The 27,596-nt window shown below is 46.2% G+C and overlaps 2 protein-coding genes across 6 annotated transcripts; one reads left to right on the plus strand and one right to left on the minus strand.

Moving 5' to 3' along the window:
- Positions 1-857: 857 nt before the first annotated feature.
- Positions 858-27,393, plus strand: map3k2 (mitogen-activated protein kinase kinase kinase 2). 4 transcript variants are annotated; one of them, XM_047030445.1, is made up of 17 exons: positions 1,247-1,969; positions 21,120-21,192; positions 21,311-21,432; positions 21,540-21,580; positions 21,789-21,888; positions 22,067-22,180; positions 22,294-22,390; positions 22,591-22,721; positions 22,940-23,019; positions 23,111-23,175; positions 23,398-23,490; positions 23,570-23,785; positions 24,132-24,280; positions 24,420-24,551; positions 24,681-24,810; positions 24,946-25,123; positions 25,357-27,393. In XM_047030445.1, exons 1-17 carry the CDS (start codon positions 1,961-1,963, stop codon positions 25,574-25,576), a joined length of 1,950 nt encoding a protein of 649 aa, XP_046886401.1. In that variant the 5' UTR covers positions 1,247-1,960; the 3' UTR covers positions 25,577-27,393. The 4 variants fall into 4 exon arrangements, with proteins under 4 accessions (XP_046886398.1, XP_046886401.1, XP_046886399.1 ...); XM_047030442.1 differs by having other exon boundaries at positions 858-1,969; positions 23,398-23,785; positions 24,420-24,810; positions 25,357-25,526; XM_047030443.1 differs by lacking the exon at positions 1,247-1,969 and adding an exon at positions 19,948-20,304 and having other exon boundaries at positions 23,398-23,785; positions 24,420-24,810; positions 25,357-25,526.
- ndfip2 (Nedd4 family interacting protein 2) lies at positions 11,872-18,905 on the minus strand. 2 transcript variants are annotated; one of them, XM_047030448.1, is made up of 8 exons: positions 18,648-18,905; positions 16,672-16,825; positions 16,458-16,588; positions 16,104-16,191; positions 14,663-14,787; positions 13,750-13,816; positions 13,209-13,324; positions 11,872-12,986 (listed from the first exon to the last, which is right to left on the minus strand). In XM_047030448.1, exons 1-7 carry the CDS (start codon positions 18,675-18,677, stop codon positions 13,221-13,223), a joined length of 699 nt encoding a protein of 232 aa, XP_046886404.1. In that variant the 5' UTR covers positions 18,678-18,905; the 3' UTR covers positions 11,872-12,986; positions 13,209-13,220. The 2 variants fall into 2 exon arrangements, with proteins under 2 accessions (XP_046886404.1, XP_046886402.1); XM_047030446.1 differs by having other exon boundaries at positions 11,872-13,027; positions 18,648-18,904.
- Positions 27,394-27,596: the final 203 nt, after the last annotated feature.

Here is a 27,596-nt window from a genome sequence, read left to right on the forward strand (position 1 = left end):
AGCCAACTTAACCGGATCCGGGTTCTCACAGTAAAGGGTTAGAGTTAGGATTGCTTATGTGTATGTAGTAGTAACTAATGTAATGAATATATTGTCATATCTCTTAGTGACAGGTTCATTTGAGATTCTCTGATGTGTTTAAATGGAGGTGTTGGAGTACTTCTAGATCTGAGCGTGTTTGTTTAGCATGTGGGTTGGATTTGTTCGGCTTCTTTTTTTTTCTGCCGAATATTCCGGTCTTCTCTTTCTTCTACTCTTTGTAAAGAAGGTGTTTTTATGTGGGTGTTGTGTGCCTTGTGAAAGGCACAGGAAGACATAAAAAGCCAACAGCTGTGCTGCACATTCTCTTCCGATGGTGGAATGGATAAGTGAGAGGTCTGCTGCATGAACAGATGTGATGAAACCATGAACAATTAAACTCCATTAAAAACAGATTACCCCCATAACTGTGTCAGCAATAGCTTTCTTGGGGGTCGGGAGAGGGGGTGGGTTGCAGAATTGGGACTAATGTATACTGATTATACATTTATAATAACTAGTAAACAAAGGTCTATAAAAAGGTTGTATATTCCCATTGAATAAATTCAAACTTCTGAGACTGATTTACTCAAAGAACTTCACCCGCAATCCAATCTGTTGTGTTTTTGAAAGTAAAGACCCATTTTTATTTTTTTTCCCACATCTTCCTTAATAAGCTAAACCCCCCTAAGCCTCGCCATGTTCGAACAACGACCAATGCCTATGAATCTCCGACGGGCGGAAATTGATCTCTTGAGCCTGTCACCCAACTATGAGGGTTCGCGAGCCGTGGTGTCTTGTTACAGAGTGCAGGTGCAACACTGACAAGCTGCTGATGGCAGCCAAGGTGAGTTCTTGCACCCGGCCCGAAGAAAGAAATTTGTCAATGGCAGTAGAGATTGTCAGCATGCCTGAGATTCCTCTGGATTCAAAATAACCTGACAAGAGGAGGGAGAAAGGAAGCCCTTTTCTGCCATCGGAATCGTCCCAGAGGCAAACACAGGTGCAATATTTCAGGGAACAAAAGGTGTTCTGTGAGGAACATGTTTGAGAAGATTTGGATTCGGCCGTTTTATATTCCCGAATATCGGGGAATATTTGAAAAGGAACATTATCACCGTATTAATGGAGTATGCACTAACAGATGTTTGTAAAATAAGCCACACACTTAAAATGTCATTTCAGTGAGAAGAGCCTTGAAATGGCCCTGGATCACAGCCAAAAAAAACAAAATTCCTTCTGCTTGGAATTTCGGCTTGATTAATACAGAACATAGAGGCAAACACTTCAGTTGATTGAGTGTGGATTCCACTTACAACACTCTGATTGCGCCCAGATTTGTCCTTGAGCAGCGTCCTTGTTTCTATAGAGTAGAGAGTACAGCAAACACCATTGGCTTGCAGTGCCTCCTGAGGTGGGTCTTCTAATCCATGTTTGAGTCAAGAGTGCATGAAAAATAAATGAGGCAGGGAAAAGCTTGTTTTTCTCAGAGAAAACAGATTCCGTATCTTACGCTTGATATTCATTGCACCAAAAAATCGAACCCTCCATTTTTTATGGAATTCCCAAAGACCATCGCCTCTGTAGCGATCATCACACGTAATGAGATTGTATAGATTTGTGGACTGCAGTCTATTTACTCATATTTTCTAACATTGATTATATGGTATCTTTAATGCATGCTGACATGTATTCCTTACATGCTCTGAGGGAGACGTGTGGGAGGGCCTGGAGCTACTGCTGCTGCTGCTGAAACGTCCCCTGCCCAAAGAGGAAGTTCCTGTGGTGAGACAGCTCCATGTGCCCAGGCTGGAAAACCTCTCAACAACTTCCTGTGGTCACCTCAGCTCCGTGACCCAGAAGAAAGGGTTCCTTAGAAACTGCCCCACCAGAAAACCAATCTCCGCCCGGAGGAGCCAACATGTGATTTGGAGATGGAGGAATGGAGGAGGTGAGTGTGTGTGTGTGGAGGTGCGGTGGTTGGAGACGGGTGGGAGGCCTTGGTTGGAGGGTTGGGGTGGGGGGGGGGGGGGGGGGGGGGGTCCATAAATAAGGTCCCAGGCAGGGGGCACTGAGCTGGCCCTGCTGCTCCTCAGAGGGCCGCCCCTTGTCGGGGGAGTGAATCAGCTTGGCTGTGCCATCTAGGGAGGGCAAGATGAATAGGGGCCTAAGAGAAAATGACAGGGCAAGGAGGGGGAGCGGGAGGTGGGGCGTGGGGTTCCTCACAGGTACTCCTGTGCTTAATTACTTCTCATAGGATAAATATTGCCCCAGCGACTTGGGTTGAATAACAAAGAAAGGGAACCTGTTTTAGAGATGATTATGCTTTCGTTTCAGGTGTGTTTGGGGTGTATTAAGCAGCCTCAGGTTTCGAGAAAATAGTTTCCACCAAACATACTGTTGGGGATAAGTGTACTTGGGCAACTGGGAGCATGTTGAAATGAATACGGTTTTACTTTTTATTTTATTAGTGGAATCATTTTTCAGACTCTTAAGTCTCTTGACTGTAGTTGGTTCCATTCTGTGAATAGTCAACTTTTCTGTACAGACATACACACAAGACCTTATTTAGGTGATTTGTAAACAAAGAATAATTATCAACCTCGTCAACACAAACCCCCCCATGCTGTTTAGCACTTACTGGTTCCTGGAAGGCAGTTGTGCTGGCTATTATAACTCTCTCTGAACGTTAGGTAAAAGTCCAAGTGTCGTTACAGGAATCCCTAGAGGGGTCTATTAACATTAAGTCTAATAGAGCCATTTTTATTCATCCTTTCTCAACACAGTTGAAACTGAATATACTAGCCATAATACACCAGCCATGTCATCATTAGCCCTCAGGGTGATGGGGAACTTGAAATACCACCAGTAGTAGAATACTAGGAGCTCTATAATCTTGTAAAAAAGATTCAAATGTGGTTTGATATTTGCATACGACATGTATCTGTGTAACATGAGTGAGCCAAACGAAAACACCAAAGTGGACATCCAATTGGTGTAAGGGGTTTCAGGGTTGCTGTTCGATGGTGAAGCTGACCATTGTGGAGACTCTCCCTGTCGTGTCACTGGAGACCTAACGTGACCGAAAGATAGAAACCAAAGTAATTCTCCTAACATGCGTACTCACATAAAATGGGTGCACCAGATTCCAGAACAATCCAGACAGTGAGAGTGTTCTAACAATGATGTGGATTGTTAATGTCCTAGTGGCTAGTGACAAGGCCTGAACTCTGCCAAGTGACATGCCTGCCAAGTGTTGGTCCAATGGGCCTGGGTTGGACGGCGCTAGTCACAGTGGGGGGTGGAGAGACAGTTACAATACACAGATTGACATTTTAGGCCTGTGCATTGATCAGTGTGTGCTAATGCAAGGCCAGCTTAGGAGGCCTGAGGCGGTTGTTCAATTGGCCATCCGTGATATTCCCTTGGCAACTGTTGGTCTATAAAGACTAATCTGGTTCTGGGTTCGTAGATTACATAAAGAATGACAGACTGATCCAACTGAAAACAAAAAACGGCAACTAAATCTCTCACCGCCGATCGGCTCCACAGTCATATTATAGTCACAATATTGACATTCAGGAACTTCTAATGCCACATGAGGATGCAAAGTATTGTTTTTGTTTCGAGTTTACATTCATGAATACTTTAGTAAGGGATATTTTTCTTTGTCCAGAGTTTTATCATACCTGTCTTTACTTAGGCTACCACAAGCCTCTGCGGAAAGGAAGTTACTTGTCAAGAATCCACTCTGCTGGTGCCAAGTTCAGCTTTCTTGTCCTGCTTCTTTTAGCATTTCAATATCCAGGCAGTCTTAGCTGGCTTCTTGGAAAGGATGCAAAGGAGGGGCTACTTGTGCATGCCTAGAATATTAGTGCGCACACTATTCACTTTAGTGGTTTTGGGGAATGGGGGAAAAAATGCCAGCAAATGGGCTTGATGCTAGATCACATTAATGCACTAGACTTGGGTATGGGGTGAGGGCAAATGATTGAAAGTTCTACCAGAGCGTTTGCCGTTGCTATCGACAAAGCAGGCTCTGTTCTTCTTTAGCAACCCCCTGATCCCCCATCCTTCCCCCATGAAACCCCCAGCCCTGGCCCCTCCCCCATTTCATGGTCTCCCCCCTCTCTTCTCACCTCCCCCCCCCCTCTTTCCCTCTTTCTCTCCCTCTCCCTCTTTTTTCGGATGCAGGGCAGGAAGAGGGAACACTGCCAAGCTCTGTCCGAATGAGCGGAGGGATTCAGATTGGGGCCGGAGCCAGGGGGACCATTTGGATGCAAGAGGACAGGGGAAATTAAGCATACATGAGTCGGAAGGGGCGCAGAGAAGGATGGGGAAGGGGGGGGGGGGGGGGGGGGGAGTGAGAGGTAGAGGGGGGGAGATAAGGCAGAAACAAGTTGGAGGTAGAGGGAGCTGGGAAATGCAGAGGGGGGATGAGGCGTGGAAGGAAGGAAGACACTTGAAGGACAAATGGGAGGATATACATACAGTATGTGGGAGAGATGGGAAGGAGAGGACGGGTCCGAATGAAGGAGACGGCTGGGGGTGAAGGAGGGATGAGTGGGAGATTGCAGGTCAGGGCATGGAGTTGGAATAAATGAGGTTCTCTGGAGGTACAGAATGGCACATTGTCAACATGAACAGACAGAGGAAGAACAAGCCCCACTTTGTGTTCAATGGCAGAAGCTTACATACCACCTCTCGTTCTATCTTTCTTTCGCTCTGTGTGTGTCAAATATATCTTAGCATCTATGTGCAGATCCATTAGGTAACAATGTTAATAATAAGCCATTTTATTTAACAACCAAAGCATGCAAACAAGTAGACTGTAATATTTCACACAATGGTGAGTGTAAATGTAGAGACACACAACTGTTTTACATGCTCTGTTTGCATAATGCAAACTAGGGTACCCTGTAGTGCCTTTAGGCGTTCAGTTACCTATGACTTTCAGTGCAATTTGCTCAGAACAATTGACTCATAGTTGATGTTGACTGCCACGAAAAAGCAGAAGTACAATCTATGTAGCTGCTTTTTCTAAGAGACTGATATTCAGGAAATGTTGCATTCTACCCCTTCTAAAAAGCTTGCATTTAGGCTTAACTTCAGTGCTGGGATTTAACCGGGGTATTAAAAAAAGGAACACTGTCATTGCCTGAAAAATAATTCTCTGATCCGGTCACACGTCTAAGACACAGAGTACATGCTGAAATACAACAACTCAAACTGAGCCCTGATACATTAACGTCCATGAATCTTTAATGATATCAGTTGTTTCAGTCTGTTTTGACAGTGGCAGTATTCCTACACAAGTAGGAATGGTAGCACAAGTCCGTTATTCCTAAATCTTCAAAATATGATCCCAAGCTACCACTTAGCTATAGGGGTATGAGTCTTATTAGCTGTTTGTATCAATTGTATTCCTCACTTTTAAATTGCAGACTTGTAGGCCACCTTGAGAGTACAAGTTTGCTTGTAGATGAGCTAAATGAATTTAGGAAACCGGATCATGTATTGATCACAAATATGCAGTCACTTCCATTATACATGTACGAATAAAGAAGAATGGGTCTAGTATTTTAACTCAGTCAGCGGATAGAGCACTGGGATTGGGAATGACCAAAGTTTAACAATGTGGTGATCTGGGATTCCATACTTATATACAGCATGTAATTCATGTGTACATGTTGTGTCTGACTATGCTTCTGGTGTTTGGGACTTCTGTGAAGTCGTAACACCGTGGATCATAGAGCTATTCAATCTTTTTTGGAAGTCCATAAATGTACTTCAGGTTTTGGCCATTGCTGGATTCTAGATATATATTTAATAAGGACATTTTGGTCATCCCTGGGCAAATGAGTTGACATTCTTATTTTATTTGTCATTCATTTTTCTGAACAAGGCTGTGATATTCAAGAGATAAGGTGCAAATTATTTCTCAAAAATTGACATTGAAAAATGTAGACTTATTGTTTCCTAAATAATGTGAAGTATAATTTCAACACAAGTCAAAGATCACTGCGTGCTCAGTTACGGACAGGATCATTACCATTAACCCTAGACACCAGCAGATTTAATGTCATTCTGAATGAGGACAGGCTGTGTTTGTTACAGCTTAGTGATATTGAGAAGGATGTAAAAATGGATATAAGGGATGTCCTTTTTGTGTAAAATGTCCTCCATTCATGTCAATTTATTTTGGCTTGATGATTCTGAAAAACTTGCTTTAGGAAGGGAACCTTTTCAGTAGTAGCTTTTATTTGCTAAACTTGGGAGAGAAGGAAGAATATTCAGATTAAGAGCTGTAAAATAACCGTCATGTTGTAGTGGAATAACATGTACAACAGGAATTCTGGTATTTTGCACTTTGTGCGCATGACACGAAAAAGAACATGTATTTTAATCATCAAAATATGAGCTAACTTTCTTTGAAACAAAAAGTAGATTATCATCAAACTCTTTTCGGGCATTTGTCATGTTTTTCTCTGGTTCCATGGAGGACTGAGTTGAGCCTTTGACCATGTCTGACATATTTGGTTACCCTGGTCACTGGAGGTCAGAGGGTCAGTTGGGGGGCAATGAGGAAACCCTGTCTGTCCTTACTTCCTGTTTATTGTCTTAGACCCTTGGTCTATTGTGAGCTTAACAACATGGCCATTAGCCATTTGTGTTTGTTTTTTTTATTTTCTTCACTTTCCTTGACACTAGTTTTTTACAGCATTGTCTTGCACTCACACACACACACACACACACACACGTGCACATTTGTGGAACAACTGGGGTGAATTACTGAGGCAATAGAAGCCTCCTCGGTGGGGCTGTTTAAGTGTCAGCAGCGTTGTGACGTCCAGCCTGTTGGCTAAAGGCCCCTTAATGAGACACAGCAGAGGAGGAAGACTGGAGGGACGGAGGGATAGCAGGATGGGGGAAGGTAAGCAGGAACACATGGAGTGTATGGAGAGGATGGTGTGAAAGGGATCAGCACAGGATAAAGAAACACCAGTGGGGCAGAAAGGGAGAGCTTGGCATTCGAGAAAAGGTTTTCTTCTCAAATTCAATATCCGTCACTCAGCAGTTCATCCTGTATGTTGCATTTGACTCATTGGCTCATGTCAGAACTACTTGTGAAAAACTGCATTTATAAAAAATAAAAAAAATGACATATCTGTTGTCCTCGGTAATCAAGAAAAATCATGTTGACCAGTGGAATAAAATATAGAATAATACAAATTAATATTATACAAGTATTTTTTCAGCCCAGCATGCTGTGTGGACATCCATGTGCCGGACCCTATAGTCGGGCCTGGTTAGGGGACTAGCAGGTGGCTCTTATCTCCGTCACTCCAGCCATGGGGACACTGACTTCTTTGTGCTCCAGCTGGCCAACTGATTAACAGGCCCTGGCTGGGAGGAGGGGGGAAGAATCCAAACCACCCAGTGGGGATGTAGGGGTCACTAACCGCACCGTGTACGCAATATATGATTCACAACCTCTAATTGTGGTCCCACAGTTAGGTCATTGCAAAAAGGGCTGGCTGGGAGCAAAACCGCGAACACGCTCATGTTTTAGAGGACAGGAAGTGTTTTCATGCTGGCGAGGAGCATGTCTAGCTGTCTCGCGTGACACATGGGAACCAAGCGATGCATCACACTGACTAGCTCAGCTCCCATTAGCGTTATGATAAGTGGAAAATTAGCAAGGAAATGGAGCCTGAGTTGGTTTATGGAGTTTTTGGCCACAAATAATCGCACCCTAGTGCTTACCGCAATTAATCTTTGAGAAAACTTGTCAAATTATTAATAGGCCCTTAAGTGATGCGACTCAAAGCCTGCCACTGTTCAGACACGGAGAGAACGCAGAGAGGGGCTGTTTACTGAGAAAATATGGAAGGGCAGCTCACTAACACATGCTAGTGCTCTCTAAACGTGAAAGAGTTAAAGAAAGTCTCTCTCCCTCCCACCCACCTTCCCTCTTTCTGTCCCCCCCCACCCACCCACCCACTCTCTCTCTCTTCCTCCTCCCTCATCCTCATACCCCCTCCCTCTGGCCCCAGGCTGTGAGTGAAAGGCGGTGATTGAGGCCTTTCATGCCACGCTAACACTGCTGTCCACTGTGTGGCCTAGACGGAACATTCAGGCCAAAATGGCCGACACATGGTAGATGATTGGCTAGCGCCATTTAAAACAGGTAAACTACAAGAAACATCACCTGACAGCTATGCATGCCCTCTGATTTTCCATTTGTGAACCACTGAGCAAAGGAGAGAAAACCTCAGGCTTTTGCCTCCAGTTTACAATGTTGATAGGGTAACTGAATTAATAGTGCACAACTACCTACGTGCGAGGTTCTCTCGTTGTACGGGGTGGGGGTAGATTAAATATTAAATCACTGAAGCGAATGTGGAAAGAAAGACAGAAACATTACACTGTTCAAACTTCAGAGAAGGATCATTATAATCAGCAGAATTTCCTCCTTTGGACTCCAACTGCCACAAGCATCAACAGATTTGGACGTGATGTTCTGTTCTGTTGTTTCACTGTGCACTGTGGTGGCGTGGCTGCAGAAAAACTTCAATCAAATGTTTGACCCCCGAAGGGAGTGTGAGCTTCGCACCATTGATCAGTAACAGAATGTCAAAAAGTGTAAGAAAGCAATCAAATGTTCTCTCTCAAACCTGCAGTCCTCCAAACCTTTCCTTGGAGTGCTTTGTGGCCAGAAGAGGGTGATTGTGAGTGGGGAAATACACTGTAGGGTCTGGCCAGGAAGCATCTTCCAAAGAATGTCAATATTTGCAGACGTTGAGCTCATATCTCGCTTTGCTGCTCTTGGAGAGACACGTAGCTCGACTTACAGGAGGTAAATGACATGGAAGACAAACAAGAAAGAGGACATATTTTATATTGGGGATCCGGAACCACAATTAGACCTCGGTTCATGGACCCGTCCTCAAGACGACCCGATGGAACGATCCGGCGGCTGTTTCCTGAGTTTTTCCCTGAGACAGCTGTGTGTAATGTTGTGTACTCTAGGACCCTGAGAGCTAGGACGGTCTGTATCATGTGTCTCTCGCACGTCCTAATACAAATATTGTGTGGCAGTTGCCACGGCGACTGCTCTGCAACAGCTGCTTTGATTCACTTCACCTAGAACCTGTTCCTGGTGGCACTGTGCCAGACAGTCTACACTTGAACTTTTCTACAGGGAGTTTGAGGTGCCACATAATAAGAGTTTGGGAAAGGAAAGAAACAAGTGTATTTCATGTGTGCTTCAGCAATCGGGCGTTGTGATGTTCCTTTCTTGCACATTTCCTATAAGTTTCAACAACTTGATTGTTTAACCAACATAAGATAAAGACTTACATGTTCTTTTCCATCCTCACACAATTAAAAAACAGTAACATAAATTCAAAGTAATCTGGCAGGCAGAAAACGTGTCCTCCTTGACTAAAATACACAGCTACTACAGGGGAAGTCAACTGGCTATTGTCAGGATGTCACTAACAGAATGTAAATCAATTTAATCAGAAGATACAAACTCGTGTAAAACAACATTCCTTGTAGTTCTGCCTTTTCCGGGTTTCCTATCGCACCAGAGTTCACGTTACGGTTATCGGAAGGAATCTATGAGGACCAGAGCCAAGCACAACTGCACATCATCAGAGCAGATTAACCTTGTCAAGCAGGGAGCTTGGGGAAGTGAGCACCATTTACTCCCTGCCAGGTCCACACCACAGAAACATATCCTTCTTCTGGGCCACTGTCTGCCATTGACAACTGACCCAATGCCAGTCTTCTCTCACAGGACCTGAACTGTTCAAATGGATGGGCAACCAACCATAATCACCTCCAGATTAGTTGTGGTCTTCACTCTTTAAACTGAGCTCAGTCTCACCCATACCCTATACACACACATACAGACACACATACAGACACACATATTATCCATCTGGATAAGTGTTACACATAGTTCGACTCATCCATAAGAGTTTACGTTTGTTGGTTTATTTCGGTCTATCCTTGGCCCTACCCTGTGAACAAAACAGCATGGCTGTTGGGAGCTTGGCTCATAGTTCCAGAAGAGCTGGCATTGAAATAGGTTTCTGCAGCCAGGTGTTAAATTCCTCTCTTCTTATAGAGATAATCATGGGGTCATGTTGTGGAGGATTTTCCAAAGCTCAAAGATGTGTGAAATAACCAACAAGTTGCCGTGTGTGTGTCTAAACCTACGTGAAGACAAAGCCTCTCTTTGTCCTATTGCCGTACGGACACACAGCACGCACACACCCCGTTGCACTGACCTAGTCTCATCTTTTCGCCCTTTCATTAAACTCAAGATGTGTGCAGATGGGGCAGATATCTTGCACTAGAAATAGCAGTGTCTTCCTGAAAAGGACACTCTGTTCCCTCAGAAAATGTCCGAGTACATGCCTAGAATAAACCCAGTGTGTGTGTGTGAAATGAATTTCATGTCCAACTAAGCTGGACACTATTGTCCGTGCTTTTAAGCCTTAACAATTAATAACCAGACACAATTATTATTGTCATATGTTATGAGCCGTAACCCTCTAGGGATTTCAAATACCTGTACGCTTGAGTAGTCGTGCATGTCTTTGTGACACGTCATAGCAGCCAGTTTCACTGAACACAGGCTTGTATTTAGATCCTCGGAAACCCTTCCACAGCTGGAAAAGCCCAAGGCTCTACCATTTGTGGTTAGTTCTCAATGAGAGGCATGAGTCTGCCTGCCAAACCAACAGGGGAGCCAGACTGTTCTTCCTCGGCGGCTTACCCACTTAAAAGACCAGCTTCCTTGTTCTATAGCACAGATTACATATTTCTCCCGTTTGTGCCGCAAGGTCAAGTAGCTTGTGGTGCTTGTGAAGAGTGTGTGCTGATGCACGTGTAGTCCTTCACTTGCATGCAGTGTGTGCGTATATCTTCACAAACAAACTTCTTTGGGACCCGTCAGCTCATTGGCTTTGGCTCTCTCTCTCTCTCTCATATTTAGGGCCGTCCACTTCTCAAGTCATCAGGAACCACTCACAGAGGTGAGAAAACATACTGGGCCCCCTATGACTGTCAACCCTTCCCCCAGGAGTCCCCTGAGGGTGGCCTGTCATCTTTAGAGTCAACCGGCTCTGAGAAGAGCCCTGTTGACTTAAAAACCCCAGAAGCTTCCACACCAGGCGAATGAGGGGTGGTTGTGGGGGGTCCTGGGGGCTGTGTGGGTGGGGGACACATACTTAGTTTGGCCGTAGCCAGTCACCGGGGCCTCAGACACGCTGCTGACAGCGATTGTCAGCGCTGTTGCCTCTCTGTACGTGTGACAGGGTTTACTTTGGACCCTTCCTGCTCACTCCAGTTAGAGGCAGGAAAGAAAGGGGAGTGGGGGTAAGAAGGGTGTGTAAGTAAGCAATCCCTGCCTGGGGGGGGGGGGGGGGGGGGGGGGGGGGTTGGGTTGGATGGGGGGGAGCCCTCATAAAAGAGAACATTTGCCGACCGGAAGGTAGTTATGTAAATGGGTCACTCATTAACAGTTTATAAAGAGTCTGGATTGAGGACGGGAGCAGGGAGAGAGGGAGGGGGGGAGGTTGCTCATAGCAGCACAGAAAACTCCTGCAAGGGAGACTCCTGTTCTAGTTTTCACAGAGAATATCTCTCTGGTTTGTAAACCTGGATAGAAACACGACAGAACATCCATACGATTTGGACCCACGCAGACTTATGAGAAGAATGTCACAGCAATGATGATATAGAAGTCGTCCTGACATCCTTTTGAAGGCGTTCTGCCCTCAGGGCTTCCATGTTATTCCACTCTAGATAGAATCCGAAATGGGCCAGTCACAAGGGTGCATTTGGAACTTTATTGCATTGTGCAAGACTTCATGAGTTTATACCAGTTAACAAGCACACATGATCATTGCTCAACAGATGTTAAGAGAATCACTTTTGACAAATAAAATGTTTGGTTGTCAAACATAGAATACTAAGATTGCTGCTCTACCAAACTAATTGGCTTGTCTAGTCATGCATTACCATTTCCAATTGAAGGTTGTCATATTGCTGAAGAGGCATTCGTGGAACATAATTGAATTAGAAAGGCATCATCCAAGCTTGGCATAATTTACAAATGTCACAGTTTAGGCTAATTTTGACAATTAAAACAAAAAGACTGACAATTACATTATCTTTAAGTAAAAAGTGCAAAAGGCAGATATCCTTTTGGGACAAATACAAATTCCAGTTCCAACTGATTGACATTAAAACGTATCAGTCTAACTACAACAATAATTAAGCAATTCACAACTCAGATTTTTGAAAAGTGCAAATGTTATAAATTGGCATTAGCTGGATCAAAATAATCATCAAACAGCAGATTCTTAATCCAGACACGATGAAATCTGGATACTAAGTAAAGGTAAAACAGACTAAAACAACCTCTAATAGATTCTGAAAGCTGATTCTGAATTATTCTGATCCCTAGTGCTTAAGCAGACAGGATATTACTAAACCATGCATATCATGGATCGCAAAAATACCACCTGACATCCACTTTAGGGGAAGGATCCATTGCATAAAACATGTTGAATGCATACCATATCCTGCCACTCTGCCTCTACATTTCAACATGGCCTACAACAGGTACCACATTAGCACCTTGGGGTAAGACGCACAGTTTATACAATACTTGGGGAAATCAAGCACACAGACAATATCAAGGGTCGATGGAAAGCAATTGAAATGTTAAGAGCCAAATAAAGCTGGTAAGAATATTGAATACACTGACAGTTTATAACATACATTTATTCAATTCTAAAAGAGGCGAGTCCATTATTAGTTTTTGTTTTTATTTATTAAAAGAGGCCAGACTTTGGGAACGATTGAGCTGTCCTTCCTTGTGTGTTTTGTTTAACCTCTTCTCAGAATGGGTGTGCATCCTGGTCATTTGAGGAGTGGCAAATCGTCTAGGAATTTCACATTTAGGAAGAATTTTTGGTCTGACAGCCTGAAGTAAATGACGCGAGACATTGAATGAGAATAAGAATAACAAAAAACTTCAATCTAATTTTATAACACCATTCTGATTGCTGAAGTTGGTGTCTTTTAATAGAAATCGGCTAAAAACACAGTCTAGATACATTTCTATGGTAGGTGTTACCCCTGGAGCCTGTGTGTGGACAGCTTACCTCACTTCACCTCTAATAGAGAAAGAAGAAGCGGGTTCTGTGAGAAGTAGCCATGCTTTCTGACATGTTGCGCACTTTCAGATAGTTCACGAATCCTCTGAAGAACAGCAGAAGACCTGGAGAGGGAAGAAGAAATATGAGCACAAAGAAGACTCATATCTAGAGCTCTCCACTGTACAAGGGTGTATTTCAATGTTCCTCAAATGACTCGGTGGCTGTATGTTAACTATACAAACAAAGCCACTTTACAAATTAAAGCCTGACATGTGAAGGTTTGTGATTTTGAAAATGTTGAGAGGAACATGAGCAGTTAATTGACTCGGCCACCAGATGACATTGCTGTGCTACACACATTTACATTTGCAACTCTACCTCGTTTAAGCGCCTGCAAGAAAGGCACATTACAAATCAAATGAATTACCATCGTCATTAGTATGATTATAATTATTAGACGGAACGTTATTTGAGGAGGTTAGTGTGCTAAATATGATAATTAAACCAGCAAGCGGGAAGAAACTGCCGGTCTGTCCTACAGACTCACCAAGGATCAGGAAGATCCACCAGAGCCAGTACTGTCCATTGAAGTATCCAGTAAAATAGTCAGAGAACTGTGAACACAAAAGAAACAACTAAAGCATTTATGCAAAAGGAGGTTGGACTAAATCTTAACAGTTTCACCAAACTAAAAGTATCTCGCGGTATATGGCATAGGATTACAACTGTACACAATGTATGCTGCAACAAAACCCTTTTTTTTTTTTAGATAACTAGAAACAGCGGGAGATTTGACACATGAAGCAATGAATTCAACGTTTCCAAAGTTTCACACTGTGAAACCGCATTCCCGGGGACAAGATGCCAGTGATCTACTTGCTAATTAGTATTTTTACTGCCAGTGAGGTAGGCACTGCCGAGGCCTAAACTTCAGTTGCGCAACACGCACAGTGGGAGTGTCTCAGCCCCTCATCACTTGACCCCCTCCCTCCCCCCCTCTACCCCACCCCTTGCTGCTATGGATCCAGCCCGGGGCTACGAACTAGATCTCTCCCTGCTGACAGGGGAGGGTCAGGTGTTCCTCTTCCTGTGTGTAAATGACACAGGGGGTTTTGATTAATGCCAGAGAACCATGGCTCTGGTTCTAGGTGTCCTTCTCACCCTGTCATGTGTCCCGGCAACACGCCTGGGCATGTGTCTGCTTCCTGACCCAGCCACGCTAGGGCTGAGGCTGTGATATAACCACACACAGTAGTCGCTACCTTATTCCTCAGCCTCTTAAGGTCAGGTTCGACTCGTTCTTTGGCTCCACGCATGTTCCATAAAGAGAGGAGTAGTGGATTGGGTTTTCTGACAGCGTGTTGATATTTGGTGTCTCTGAAGCAGCAGCTCGTCGTCCTAGACGACACATTTGGGATTGACAATTTCTTTCAGAATATCTGGGGCCTGCTAGCCCGTACCCTGACGATGAGAATCCACTTGATGAGAGAGAGGCCGAAGCCGCATATGGCCCCGTATCGCCCGGCGATGGTGTTAGTCAGGCAGAAGGACAGGCAGAACCCGATCCAGTTGAACAGGAAGGCCACTGTAGGAAGACAGACACAGACACACTGAGGACATTTCACACTGTAGTACTCATTCTGCAAACACACACAACATGACCTTAAGAAGAAAAAAAAAGGTAAGGAAGCAAATGTCAAACATATGGCCTTTACATGTAAATTATGGCTTAGGCGCCCCAACACTCGTTTCTTGCGTTCATTATCAACAGCAAAGATAGAAACTGTTTTACTAATCAAAACAGTCTAAATGTTGCCACCTAGTGGTAAAACTATAGAACAACAGCGACAGCAACGACGGATCATTTTCATCCACACAATTCAAAGTAATGACAGTGTTTCCCACACATAGACTAATTCGTGGCAGTGCGCCACACAAATCAACACCGGCCGCTACATATTGCGTTTCGTAAAAACAAAAAAAGTTTTAACACTATTTAGGTTAAAACACGCAGCGTATTCGTTCAGCTGCATTTCCTTTCCCTGCTCTCCCTCCGTCTCTCTGTCACTCACGCGTCTTTCTCAAATACGCACAGTCCCAACGTCAGCACACGTTAGTAACGATGCATACCTACATTACATTACATTTAGTCATTTAGCAGACGCTCTTATCCAGAGCGACTTACAGTAAGTACAGGGACATTTCCCCCGAGACAAGTAGGGTGAAGTGCCTTGCCCAAGGACACAACATCATGTGGCACGGGGGGAATCGATCCGGCAACCTTCTGATTACTAGCCCGACTCCCTCACCGCTCAGCCATCTGACTCCCTATACCTACACCTCCCTATACCATACCTACGCCGTTCTAGTAGACGAACAGCTATATCAGCGAGCCTTCAGCATTAGTGCCGTCGCTAAAGGTCTAGGAAAATTGAGGCTACTTTACGCTAGGTACCTTCAAACATGTCTTAATCGGAGGTTCCCCTTTGTTCTTTTGGTGAGAGGTGTCAGGAGCTAGCTAACTCCTTACCCGGCGTCATGGAACCGACCAGTAAAATAGTTGTAGCACTACAGACATCCCAAGTCTCCCAGAAGTCTCCCGCATTTCAATACCGTCTCCCGGACACCCGCTACTTGCATATGCAGAAATTATTTGTTTGTTGTTGTTGATTTTTGTGAAGGTGTGAATCATTTTCGATTAATATTTAATATAATAAAGTTCTAGATTGGAAATAGCTTTCCAATCTGTGGGAAACACTGAATGAGTACTGCTGGCCATGAATGTTTTAGATTCATAGAGCCTAAATGATCACATTCAGCTCATATTCAGTGACTGTCTTTCCGATATGTTTAAGGATCAATGATCATCAGTGCTATAGTGATTTTGGCTGATCTACTCACTGAAAAAGGCCAGCATGAAGATGCCATCGTTGCCAACTCTCAACTGGTCTGCATCACTGAAATCATCCCTGGGAGGGAAGTCATCATCCTGAAAAACAGACACACGGTTGTATATGATGTTGCTACGCAACAACAGCATTAAAGACATTTCTCTAATGGGACTTCAGACAACATCAACATGCCAGCAGAATCATATTTTTTCATCTTCTCCCAGGTCCAACTGTGTTAAATGAGAAGTGGGGTGTCCTTGAACTCTTGCTGTTCCTCCTGAGGCAGGATGCCCTAAAACAGACTTTCCTTTCAGGCATGCGTATGTCGGCCTGTGTGTGTGTGTGTGTTTTACTTCCATCCTACCCGGGGGATCACTTCCACAGCCGAGGCAGCCAAGGATGCTGCCTTGGCCTTCTCTGCCTCATCGTATGTGGGCAAAGAGGTGGCAACACTGTAGGGAGGCGGCACCGGGAAGTCTCCCTGGAAACTGCTCTCTGCAGGAAGGCAACAAGAGGAGAGAGCTGGTTGGTCAGGATGGTGAGGTGAGGTGAGGTAAAGTGAGGAGCTGATAAAGTACCAGCAGCGGCTCCCAAAGCGATACTGGTGTAGGGGGGAGGAGGGGCCTCGGCGTCCCCCCCTTGCAGCGCAGGCTCTGGGGTCGCACTGGCCTGGGCTGAAGTGGACGGCTGGGCACTGGTGGAGGCCTCCGACAGGTCATCCTCGTTGTGTAACTGGGGCAGTAGGGGACACAAGACTGGATTGAGTTGCTGATTGGCTAACCTAAAAAAAACGCATTTACACACAGACCCACTCACACCATTGGTTGTGCAACATAAATCAATGAGAATGTAAGAGCCAGTGGGACAATACAAAAAAAATATCAATAAATCAAAAGATGGCGCTCAACATGGTCTGACCTAAATGCAGGGGTGTGAGAGCATGTGGGAGAGGCCATATTCTCTTTGAATATGGCTCCAGTTCAGCAAAATACAGACAACAACCCTATGAAATAGGCCACGGCTAAATGATTCGACTGCCTGTCAGTGGAGACTTTTTCAAACAACATGGTCATGAGACGAGGATCAAGAGCGGCGTCTGTAATGAGATACAAGAGGAGCCCGCTGCACCTGTCCAAAACACGCAGGCCCATCAGAGGCATCTCAAACAGCAGAATAACACATTGCTTACAGGCCTTTACACAATATGGATTGGTGAAGCCCCGTGTGTGAAAAACTTGTGAAACAAACATCAGTGGAGGAGCTGCCCAAAGTGTTTCGGCTATTTGGTCAAGCAGCGAATAAAAGCAATATGTCTATAGTATCTCTACACACTGGTCACGATTCTGGGTGAGTGTCTTGTGGCTTAGCAGGTTAATGTTTAGCCAGCCTCCTGCTCATTAATAATAAGTAGCCTATGTAGAAGGGGTCAATGTGCAAGAAGAATGAATGGTGCTTATGCCTATATTGAAAAGCATACTCTCATATCTTGTAAGGGATGTCTCTGAAAGAGAGAACTACAACTCAATTGGCAGTTTATAAAGCAGTCAGTATTACCTTTAGTTACAAACTCTGCAAGTGCTTTGCTATGTTGTGTGTGTGTGTGTGTGTGTGTGTGAGAGAGAGAGAGAGAGAGAGAGAGAGAGAGAGAGAGAGAGAGAGAGAGAGAGAGAGAGAGAGAGAGAGATAAACCTCTAAAATACAGTTTTCAATTGTGTGCATCTAAATCTAGATTAGTTTCAATATGGTAAACCTGACAAGTGATGACACATTAACGCAAAAACTACAGTTGCCTAGCGACTGACTAGTGAAATGGCTACATCTAAACTGTCTTGTGGTTGTGGCTGGCAGTTCTGGCGAAGGAGGAAATATGAACATAAATTTCCATTGCTCGATGTCATAGTTAGAATTGACTTGAGTTACTTCCCGAAAAATGATGACCTATCCAGCTTGAAAAGAGGAAGATCTAGTTTAGCTGGTAACAAGACTGTTCGTCTTCGACTAGCAACTGTAGCTACTGACTGTAGTCAGCAGCAGTGTGCTAACAGTACAGTGCTGAACGTTAGTTATAGCTAGACTATAGTCTCTTGAAGGTTTAGGATGTCACTTATTAGCTTACCATTTTAATTGAATGCTATACATAAGTTGGTTGGCAACGTTAATAAATGTACGTTCATGTATACCCTCAGGAGGTAGCCTAGCGATCTAACGCCTTACAGTAACATTTATTTAGCTAGCAACCACGGCCTGGTTGTAGATGCTTCAGCATCTGGCTCTCGCTTGCCAGATGCGGAAGTGACAGCCAGACAATTGCTTAGCTAGCTAGCTGGTTAGCTTCACACACATAGCTAAGTAGCTAGAAATACACATTTTAGGCAATAATACCAGGTCTGGCAAAATACATTTGACAAACTATTAAAAGCGTGCAAACTAGAAAGTTAATTAAGTTTAGAAGGGAACATCTTTCTTGTGTTTAGGAGAACTAGTATATTGAAAACTCGCCAGGTGTCTAGCTATGTTTATATTAGCCTAGGCCATGTCGATTGTTTTGACTCACCACTTGATATCGGCTTGCTGCCTGGTCCATCTCGACGTTAGACTCAGCTGGCAAGCTGACCAGCCAGGAAACAGTCAGTAGTCTTTCTATATATAGCTCTAACGAAACTTGATGTGACTTTCCAAGCCAAGGAAGCTAAACGTACTATCTACACGTACAGATGTAACAGAAACGACGTCTCTCCATTGGCTTTAATTCAATTGACGCAAAATTCGGTAAGACTGAGTGGGTTCTTTCAATTTGTGACGCAATTTGTAATTTGAAGTGTGTTCACTAGGGGACGCTGTTGTCTAGAACAAAATCTGGTAGTACGGATTTCCAGTACGGTGTTCCGGAGTATTCAGTTCCCTTGCGTGTGTGCGAAATCATGATTTTTCTCTTGTTTCTTGGTTGAGCTGAATATGAATTATATAATTGCGTGTGTTTGTTTATAGTGTACTCTACCTACTTTCCATGAGCATAAGGTACATTTCTTGATACACATCAGTCTTTTACACTGAGGACACAGGGCAACAGATTTCCCTGGAGGCCTGAGGAAAGTGGTTCCCCCCTGTATATTACAGTGTGGCCATTTATAAAGCTATACAGTGATGCTGGTGATGTATGTTACTGTGATAATTATGTATAACAAGTTTTATATACACATCAGTCTTAAACACTGAGAACACAGGGGGGAACAGATTTTCCAGGAGGTCCGAGGAAAGTGGTTCCCCCCTGTATATTACAGTCTGGCCATTAATAAAGCAATACAGTGATGCTGGCGATGTATGTTACTGTGATCGTTATCTATAACAAGTTTCGTCTATACATCAGTCTTTACACTGAGAACACAGGGGGAACTGATTTTCCTGGAGACTCGAGGAAAGTGGTTCCCCCCTGTATATTACAGTCTGATGATTTTGTAAAATTTGGTTTTCATTACAGTTAGTTAGTTAAGTCTTCTAAATTAAATAAACGGCATAAGGTCTGCTATTATTGCCTTGGAATACCTGATTGAACAGTAGTATTGCCATATAGTTACTTGCCTATATAGCCTGTTTCTAAAATAAGTGTGCGTGTGCTCGAGAGGGGGGTTATGATATGGTCAGTCCGTGCACATTTCAGAAGTTCCATATTCTCCCTTTCATAAGGATATTATGAACTTAAAAACACTGGTACTCGCTGCAACCCAAACCATTGAAATAATTTGTACATCAACACGTATATAGACACCAAGAATACAAAATACATTCTCCAGCTGACAAACGCAAATAATTTTGATGATGAAATGACACAAATGAGATGCGCACGTTTCTCTGACATCACTGGACTTGTGTTGTTGTTGGACTCTTCCAACAAGCTTTGCTGTTTTGGGGTAGCTAGCAATTGTAGCCAGCTTGCTGGCTGTTGGTTACACTTGGTCGTCGTTGAAAAAGCAGTCGTCTAAAACGAGTATGTTATGTTTTTAGGTTTGAGCTATAGAATAGGTCGCATCATTGCCAATTTGTATAAATCTTGTAGGAGCGTTATTAAGTGTTGGGCCTCTGTATCTGGGGCCCTGGACTCAACTAAACTTCGAAGCGGACCGTAAACTTACTTCCTCAAACAGAACTGTCAGCCAGGCCCGGGGCTCCATCGGCCCTGTGGATGAGGAAGTAACGGAATAAAACACACCCAGGTAATGTCGGACACATAGCTAATCGTTTAATTTAGTATTGAATAACTAGTAACTTAGCTACTTGTGTCCAACCTTGCTATCTTGACAACGTTGGTTTGTTTCTGGCTAACGCTTAGTAGCTAGAATGTGCTAGCTAAACTTGAGCTTGCCGAGAGCGAGTTATGATGATGGACAGAAGCTAACACGCGTTAACTAGCTTGACAGACATAACTTTCTCTACTGCCCGCATCAACAATCCTGGTGAGTAAATGTTGACCAGGCACCTTGTCAAACTGTTCGAATGTCACCTTGATGCTAATATACACCATATCAATGCGAACATTATTGACACTCGGGAGATAACATGCTATTAGCAATGATATGCTAGCTGTCAGTGTCATCTATGAGTATGACCCAATCCGCTCTAGCTAACATTTGAAAAGTCTTTGAATTTTCTGGCGTAGTTGGACGGTATAGCACATTTGAAAATTATGATTTGCGAGAAGATCTACAGTATGATACGATCAGGTTCTATAACAGTTTGGACTGGCTAACTAAACAACATGGTATTGATCTGCGGTCAGCAACGTATTGACCCTTGTAGCTTAATAAACTGATACATTCGCATCAATTTGTCACAGTTACATTAAAACTGGGATACCGTGCCATATACTTATAGTAGGACGTTGATGTGATTGGCCCCTAAAGCTCTAACATGACTGACAAGTAGACCAAGTGACATAAAAAATGGCTTAGAATCGACAACCAAGGAAAGAATAAATATGCATTCATGCTGCAATTATACCTGTGGTTTGTGCTATCCTTTGTTGTTTCAGGAGATAGGAGCCCCTTTGATGGGAGAATCCTCTGTCCTGGACTCCTGGGTGAATCAAAGTGCCATGATGATGGGTAGCTATGATTTTCTTTTATTTAAATGTAAAGTTATATCGGTGGAATCCTATGGATATATTTGACAATTGTGCATTTTGAAGTGTTCTCATTGAGTGAGTTATCCTGATGCTTACAGATGAAAAGGAGGCGGCACTGAACTCTATCATGCAGGACTTGGCCGAACTGCAACGCTCCTGCCGCCCTGCCATGTCTCTGTCTGACCTGGGCAAACCCAAGACCTCCTCCCCAAAGAACCAGGTGGGCTCTTGCACGCACACAACCCAATAAGTATTAGCGCTTTGTTGGTAACATTCCCAAGTCCCCCCATGACCTGAAGCGTGTGAATGTGTGCATTCATCTTACAGAACGATGTACGAGTGAAGTTCGAGTTCAAAGGGGAGAAAAGGTGAGATGGGCAGCATTCAGGTTATTGTATTATGATCATTAAATAATATATTTACTGTAAGGTAGTATTATGGTTTTTAAATGGAAAGGAACACTTTGACGTACCAATTGCTCTAATCACTCATGATTTTGATATATACATATCAGGTTTGCTACAAATGTTTCCTCATTGTGATAACATTTTGAATAAGTGTAGTGTTCTCTAACAGGATCTTGCAGTTTCCTCGCCCAGTCAAACTAGATGACCTGGAGCAAAAGGCCAAGGCGGCCTTTGGTCAAGCAATGGACCTTCATTACACCAACAACGAGGTAGGCTAGATATCATTTAATAGCCCATATGTTTCTTTCCATATATTTCTTCTACTATTACTGGAATTTCAAGACTTCCTAAGAAGGATTGGATCTTTCTGGTAAGTTATGTTTCTTTTACGTCTAGCGAGGGGAAATCATTCTCACCCAAATGGTATTTTTCCTTTCAACGCACCAGTTGGTGATTCCCCTGACCACTCAAGATGACCTGGACAAGGCTGTCGAGCTGCTGGATCGCAGTAACCACATGAAGAGCCTCAAGATCCTTCTGGTGCTCCAGGCCTCATCTCAGGTCAGGACCAGGCACAGCACACCACTGGAGAGCTCCTTCTCATCATTCTGATGCAACAAAAAGCCTTCTGGGGGGGAATCTGGTATAACTGTAAATATGATTCTCCATTCCAGTCGTCTTCATCGAGCCTGGATCGGCCCTCCTTTGAAGACCTGGACAACACAGGCTTCAGAGGCGCAGAGATAACAAAGAACATGTTGGCTTTGTTAGGTAGGCCTCTTCTCTGCTCTTAAAACGTCAATGCCTTCCATGCAACTTAGTCAGGCTGGACAGTGCTGGCCTGATCAATCACCCACCATGATTAATCAGGAAGCTGTGTAGGCCTCTACAGCACAGATTGGGTTGACACAAGCGTAAGCGGGCTAGCCTTGTGGTCCGACTTGGTGATTCGATTCTCCTCGTCTTCCCAGGGTCCCACTCCACGGATCGCAGCTCCCCACCTCCAGGCTACATTCCTGATGCCCTCCAGCAGGTGGCCAGGAACGGGTCCTTCACCAGCATCTACAGCGAGGGCGAGTTCATTCCAGAGAGCATGGACCAGGTAGCTAGCTCTGGAAGCACCTTTGTAATACGGATATGGGCAGTAGACCGGCAGCATACAGTGACAAACAGCATGCATGTATAGATTTTGAAGATCACAAGAGAGACTCTTGTGACTCTTGTGTAAACCTCGTCCCATCTCTCTCTCTTTAAAACAACGAAAGAGGATAAAAGCAGAAGACTTAAGTGAATGAGCCCCCTATTTGATTCATTCTCCAGATGCTGGACCCGCTGTCCATGAGCAGCCCAGAGAACTCAGCATCGGGGAGTTGTCCTTCGCTCGACAGTCCCCTAGACAGGTGAGCTGTGCACAGTCAGTCAGACATTCAAGACCTCGTCCATTAGTATCAACGTAAGATTAACTTCATTTGTTGTCTACGTGCCTTGCAGCGATTATCCCAAGTCCCGTATGCCCAGAGCACAGAGCTACCCAGACAATCACCAAGACTTCACGGGTAAACTGCTGCCCCCTTTTAGAAGTGGCATTATACGAACAATATGTTTGATTTGTATAGCGCTTTTCTAAGTACTCAAAGACACTTTACAAAGCATGCACACGGGGTCAAATGATGTCCTGAGTACATTTAAGAATGAAATACAAATGGTTAAGACAAGTGTTTGGAGAGGAGGGTTGTTAACTGCCGTCTGTCCGTTCTCATCCCCTCTGCGTCCTGCAGAATGTGACATCCCCGTGTTTGAGAAGTCGGGGAAAGGGGGGACGTACCCGCGGCGGTACCACGTCCCCTTCGGCTTCCAGGACTACAGCGACGGTGAGGTGGCTCCGCACGTTGCTGTCACGTTCTCCCGTCCCGCCCCGGTCGACTCATCCTCCTCCTCCTCTCCCCGCAGGCCGCAAGACCTTCCCTCGCGCCCGCCGGACCCAGGTCCACGGCTTCCGCTCCCCGGTCAACTTCAGCCCCACGGAGCAGTCCCCCAGCACCAGCAGCGGCAGCAGCATCTTCACCCCCGAACTGGAGGAGCCGGGTCGCAGGCGCAGGGGCAGCGACATCGAGCCCACCCCCACGCCCACCCTCTCCGTCATGGACATCAGTCCCCCCAGCCGCTGTGAGTCCCACTGGAGGAGGGGGGAGGGGGGAGGAGAGAGAGAGATTCAAGGCTTTGTATGCAAAGAACTGGACATGGAAGGTTGAAACTGTGACAGGGAGCCAGACAAAGTGGGGGGAGGAAAGGCTGCGAATGAGAACTAAAGAGGAATAGTGAACGCGTGCTGCCAACCAGACCAGCAAGCCACCAAGGTGCCCTTGCACTCGCTGTTCCAGCGAGCTACTTGCACCAGTCTCGTTATGTGCCTCATTCTTAGAAAGCGATTTTCCGGCCTGTACAATTTGAACGTGTTCAGCGCCTCCTGTAGCAGTTCTCTGGGCTAATCCTCTCGAAACTCCTCCACCAGCTCCGCGCGCGCCCACCAACTGGCGCCTGGGCAAGCTGCTGGGCCAGGGGGCGTTCGGCCGGGTGTTCCTGTGCTACGACGCCGACACTGGACGAGAGCTGGCCGTCAAGCAGGTCCAGTTCGACCCGGAGAGCCCGGAGACCAGCAAGGTGGGGGCCGACCCGGGGGGGGGGGGGGGGGGGGAGTCCGTCGCCACGTTAACCGCGGCCGCGTGGGCCGGGGATCTCGCCGTGTGATGGGGGGCTTCTCGCCGCTCACCCCCTGCCTGTGCTCTGCTGTTTCCCCCAGGAGGTGAGCGCTCTGGAGTGCGAGATCCAGCTGCTGAAGAACCTGTGTCACGAGCGCATCGTCCAGTACTACGGCTGCCTCCGCGACTCCAACGAGAGGACCCTGTCCATCTTCATGGAGTACATGCCGGGGGTGAGTGTGCTTCTTTTTTCTTTTTCTCCCCAGAGGCCGCGAGCACAGGCCCCCCGCCCCGCCCCTCCGCGTTGCTATCCCAATTTTCGGAAGTCCCACGGCATGACATGAACCCGTTGCGGCCCGCAGGGCTCCATCAAGGACCAGCTGAAGTCGTACGGCGCCCTGACCGAAAACGTCACGCGCCGCTACACCCGCCAGATCCTGGAGGGCGTCTCCTACCTGCACAGCAACATGATCGTCCACCGGGACATCAAAGGTGCGAACCCCGACTGGGCTGCGTTAGGGGGACCTCCCAGGACGGGGGGGGGGGGGAGGTGACGCAACATTTTGAGCGAAAAAAAAAAGGAGGTTTCCTCATCTCACCTTGTCCCCCCCCTGGCGTCTTCTCTAGGGGCCAACATCCTGAGGGACTCGGTGGGGAACGTGAAGCTGGGGGACTTTGGGGCAAGCCGGCGGCTGCAGACCATCTGCCTGTCGGGGACAGGCATCAAGTCTGTGACCGGCACCCCCTACTGGATGAGCCCGGAGGTGATCAGCGGAGAGGGCTACGGCAGGAAGGCCGACATCTGGTGAGAGCGAACGACGAGAGGTTTCCGAGTGCCGTTGTCACGCAGTGTCTCGGTGTCTCTCTACCTGGCCACAGACTAAAAGTCGCTTGGCAGTCTTTTCATACCCTTTATAATTCTTTCTTTTCTTTCTTTTGAAAGTCTTATGAGTGGTCAGGAAGGTGGGGGGTGTGGTGGGGGGTGTGGTCGCGCAGCTGGTCATGGTTAGTGAACAGGGCTGGTCTGCTCTTTTACAGGAGTGTGGGTTGCACCATCGTGGAGATGCTGACCCAGCGCCCACCCTGGGCCGAGTTCGAGGCCATGGCGGCCATCTTTAAGATCGCCACACAGCCCACCAACCCCGTGCTGCCCGTGTACGTGTCGGACCACTGCCGCGACTTCCTCAAGCGCATCTTCGTGGACACCAAACAGAGGCCTTGGGCCGACGACCTGCTGAGGCACTTCTTCGTTCACTAGCCCCCCCCCACCACCCCCCCCCCCCCCCCCCGATCCCCCTGAACTGCCAGGAGGCCTTATCCACTCGTTCTCTCTGACCCCTTCCTCTTCAGCATCGCGCAGAGACTCCCATGTGACCACACAGACATTCTGGGAGAATCTGTGGGCAGGAGGAGAGAGAAGGTTGCTGTGAGACAGGACTTACCTAGTCTCTGTTTGACAGAGTCTGCCATGTAGGAACATTCATGATCGACAGAACGTTGCACCTTAATTTCACAAATGGGGGTAAGTGCCCTGTAATGAACTGAACTTCAAAAGCGTGTCTTTTAAAAAAAAAAATGTTTGTACCGTTGCCTCCTGCGATGTTGTGAGCGTGCGCGTGCTCTGGATCTCAACGGAGATTGGAAATGACCTGGAGTGTTCCGGACCCCAACCCAGAATGTACCGCCAAACCCCCCCCCCCCCCCCCCCAGAGCGCTCGGCTCTTGGGACACGCTGCTATCGAACAACTCACCCGCCACCTGGAAACACAGTGGTGTCGGAGAACACTCCCACACACACACACCCAGACGCTTCTTCGGCTCGGGTCCGTCGTTCCCTGGCTCTGCCGCCGTCGCCCGACAAAGCCCCCAGCAGAAGTTACCCCCCTCCCCAGACCACACAGTTCTTTACTGTAGAATTGCCTATGCTGAACATGGAACTGCGTCCAGACATGGATTTGTTTCCGCAACTCGTGCGTCTGTCTGTTTTTGTCTGCTGAGGTTTCTGCCAGGTCGTCTGTCACCACCTCCCCCCCCCCCCTCCCTCCCCTACCCTCCTCATGTCCTCATTCTTTGCCGTGTGCCTTTTTAAGTCGAAAAATTGTGTCCCGGGTTCGAAGCCTCCCTACGTTGTTGTTGTTGTTGTTCGGTGCGCGTGTCCGTGTGTCGGAACCGGTTGAGACCGGTCCGCCAGGGGATCCCGTCCAGGTGGTTCTCTGGTGCCCAGCCAGGAGCCGACGCAACACTGCTTCCTTCTGGCTCTGCTGCTCTGCTCAGCTGCCTCTCACCTCCCTCTGCTGTCCCGGCAGACTGGTCTCAGATCAGCTCCGACGCTGCTGTCGGCCCTCACCTCGCTCAGAGGCCCAACCCCCCTCCCCAACAGGTCCCAGACCAGCTCAGTTACCTACAGCCTCAGAACACGCCAGAGCAACAGTGGCCCAGCCCTGACTCTGTGATTGGCCAGAGGTCGACGACGTGATTCGTTACTGAAGAGTAACAGATAAGAGATGTTGATCAGTGAATATTCTTCTCGGCCCATCACTATCAGGTACACATTACCCTAAAGGTTCTATGAGTGACACCAAGAAAATTCCGATTGCTGATCTCAATGAGGTATAAGGGAAACGCAGTGAGTACCGCTGTATGCAGAAAGGCGAAGGTAAAGAATCCGACTGACGTTGGCTCGCCATATGCAGTGCCCCTATCCTCTCCTCCTGTGCACTCCACAATGTGTTTACGTGTCCAATGTACTGCTGCGCTGAGCAGTTCCCTTGAGATTCCCTGTTCCGAGCGGAAAACCCAGTTCCACGAGGCCACTCCATATTGTAGGACAGTGTTACGTCTCGTGTCCACACACTCCCTCACACACTCCTCGCCTGCGTTGCTCAGCAGAGAATGCTCCTCCGCTGGGCTTTTTACATTTTTTCTTTCCGAGGTCACGATGACCCCTTAACCCTTGTGTTATCTTCGGGTCATTGTGACCCACCGTCGTATTGCGACAACGTTACCGCATACATGCTTTTTCTTTTAACCGCTGGGCCGTCTCAGACCCCCCCCCCCCCCCCCCCCCCCCCCACATCGCAAAGGTAAAAAAAAAATATATATATTTGTTTTTGAATTGGGTAAACACAACGATGGTTCGTTATGAACCTTTGGGTCATGTGAACCGAAGGCAGCACAAGGGTTAGAACACTTGTTTTTGGCGGCGTATCACCATCATAGTCTTTTCCCTACCCCGAAACTAGAGGAGAAAACAATACTGATAGGATCAAGATCGACTC

Source organism: Hypomesus transpacificus, chromosome 12 (genome assembly GCF_021917145.1).
Source record: "Hypomesus transpacificus isolate Combined female chromosome 12, fHypTra1, whole genome shotgun sequence".
Taxonomy (NCBI): Eukaryota; Metazoa; Chordata; class Actinopteri; order Osmeriformes; family Osmeridae; genus Hypomesus; species Hypomesus transpacificus.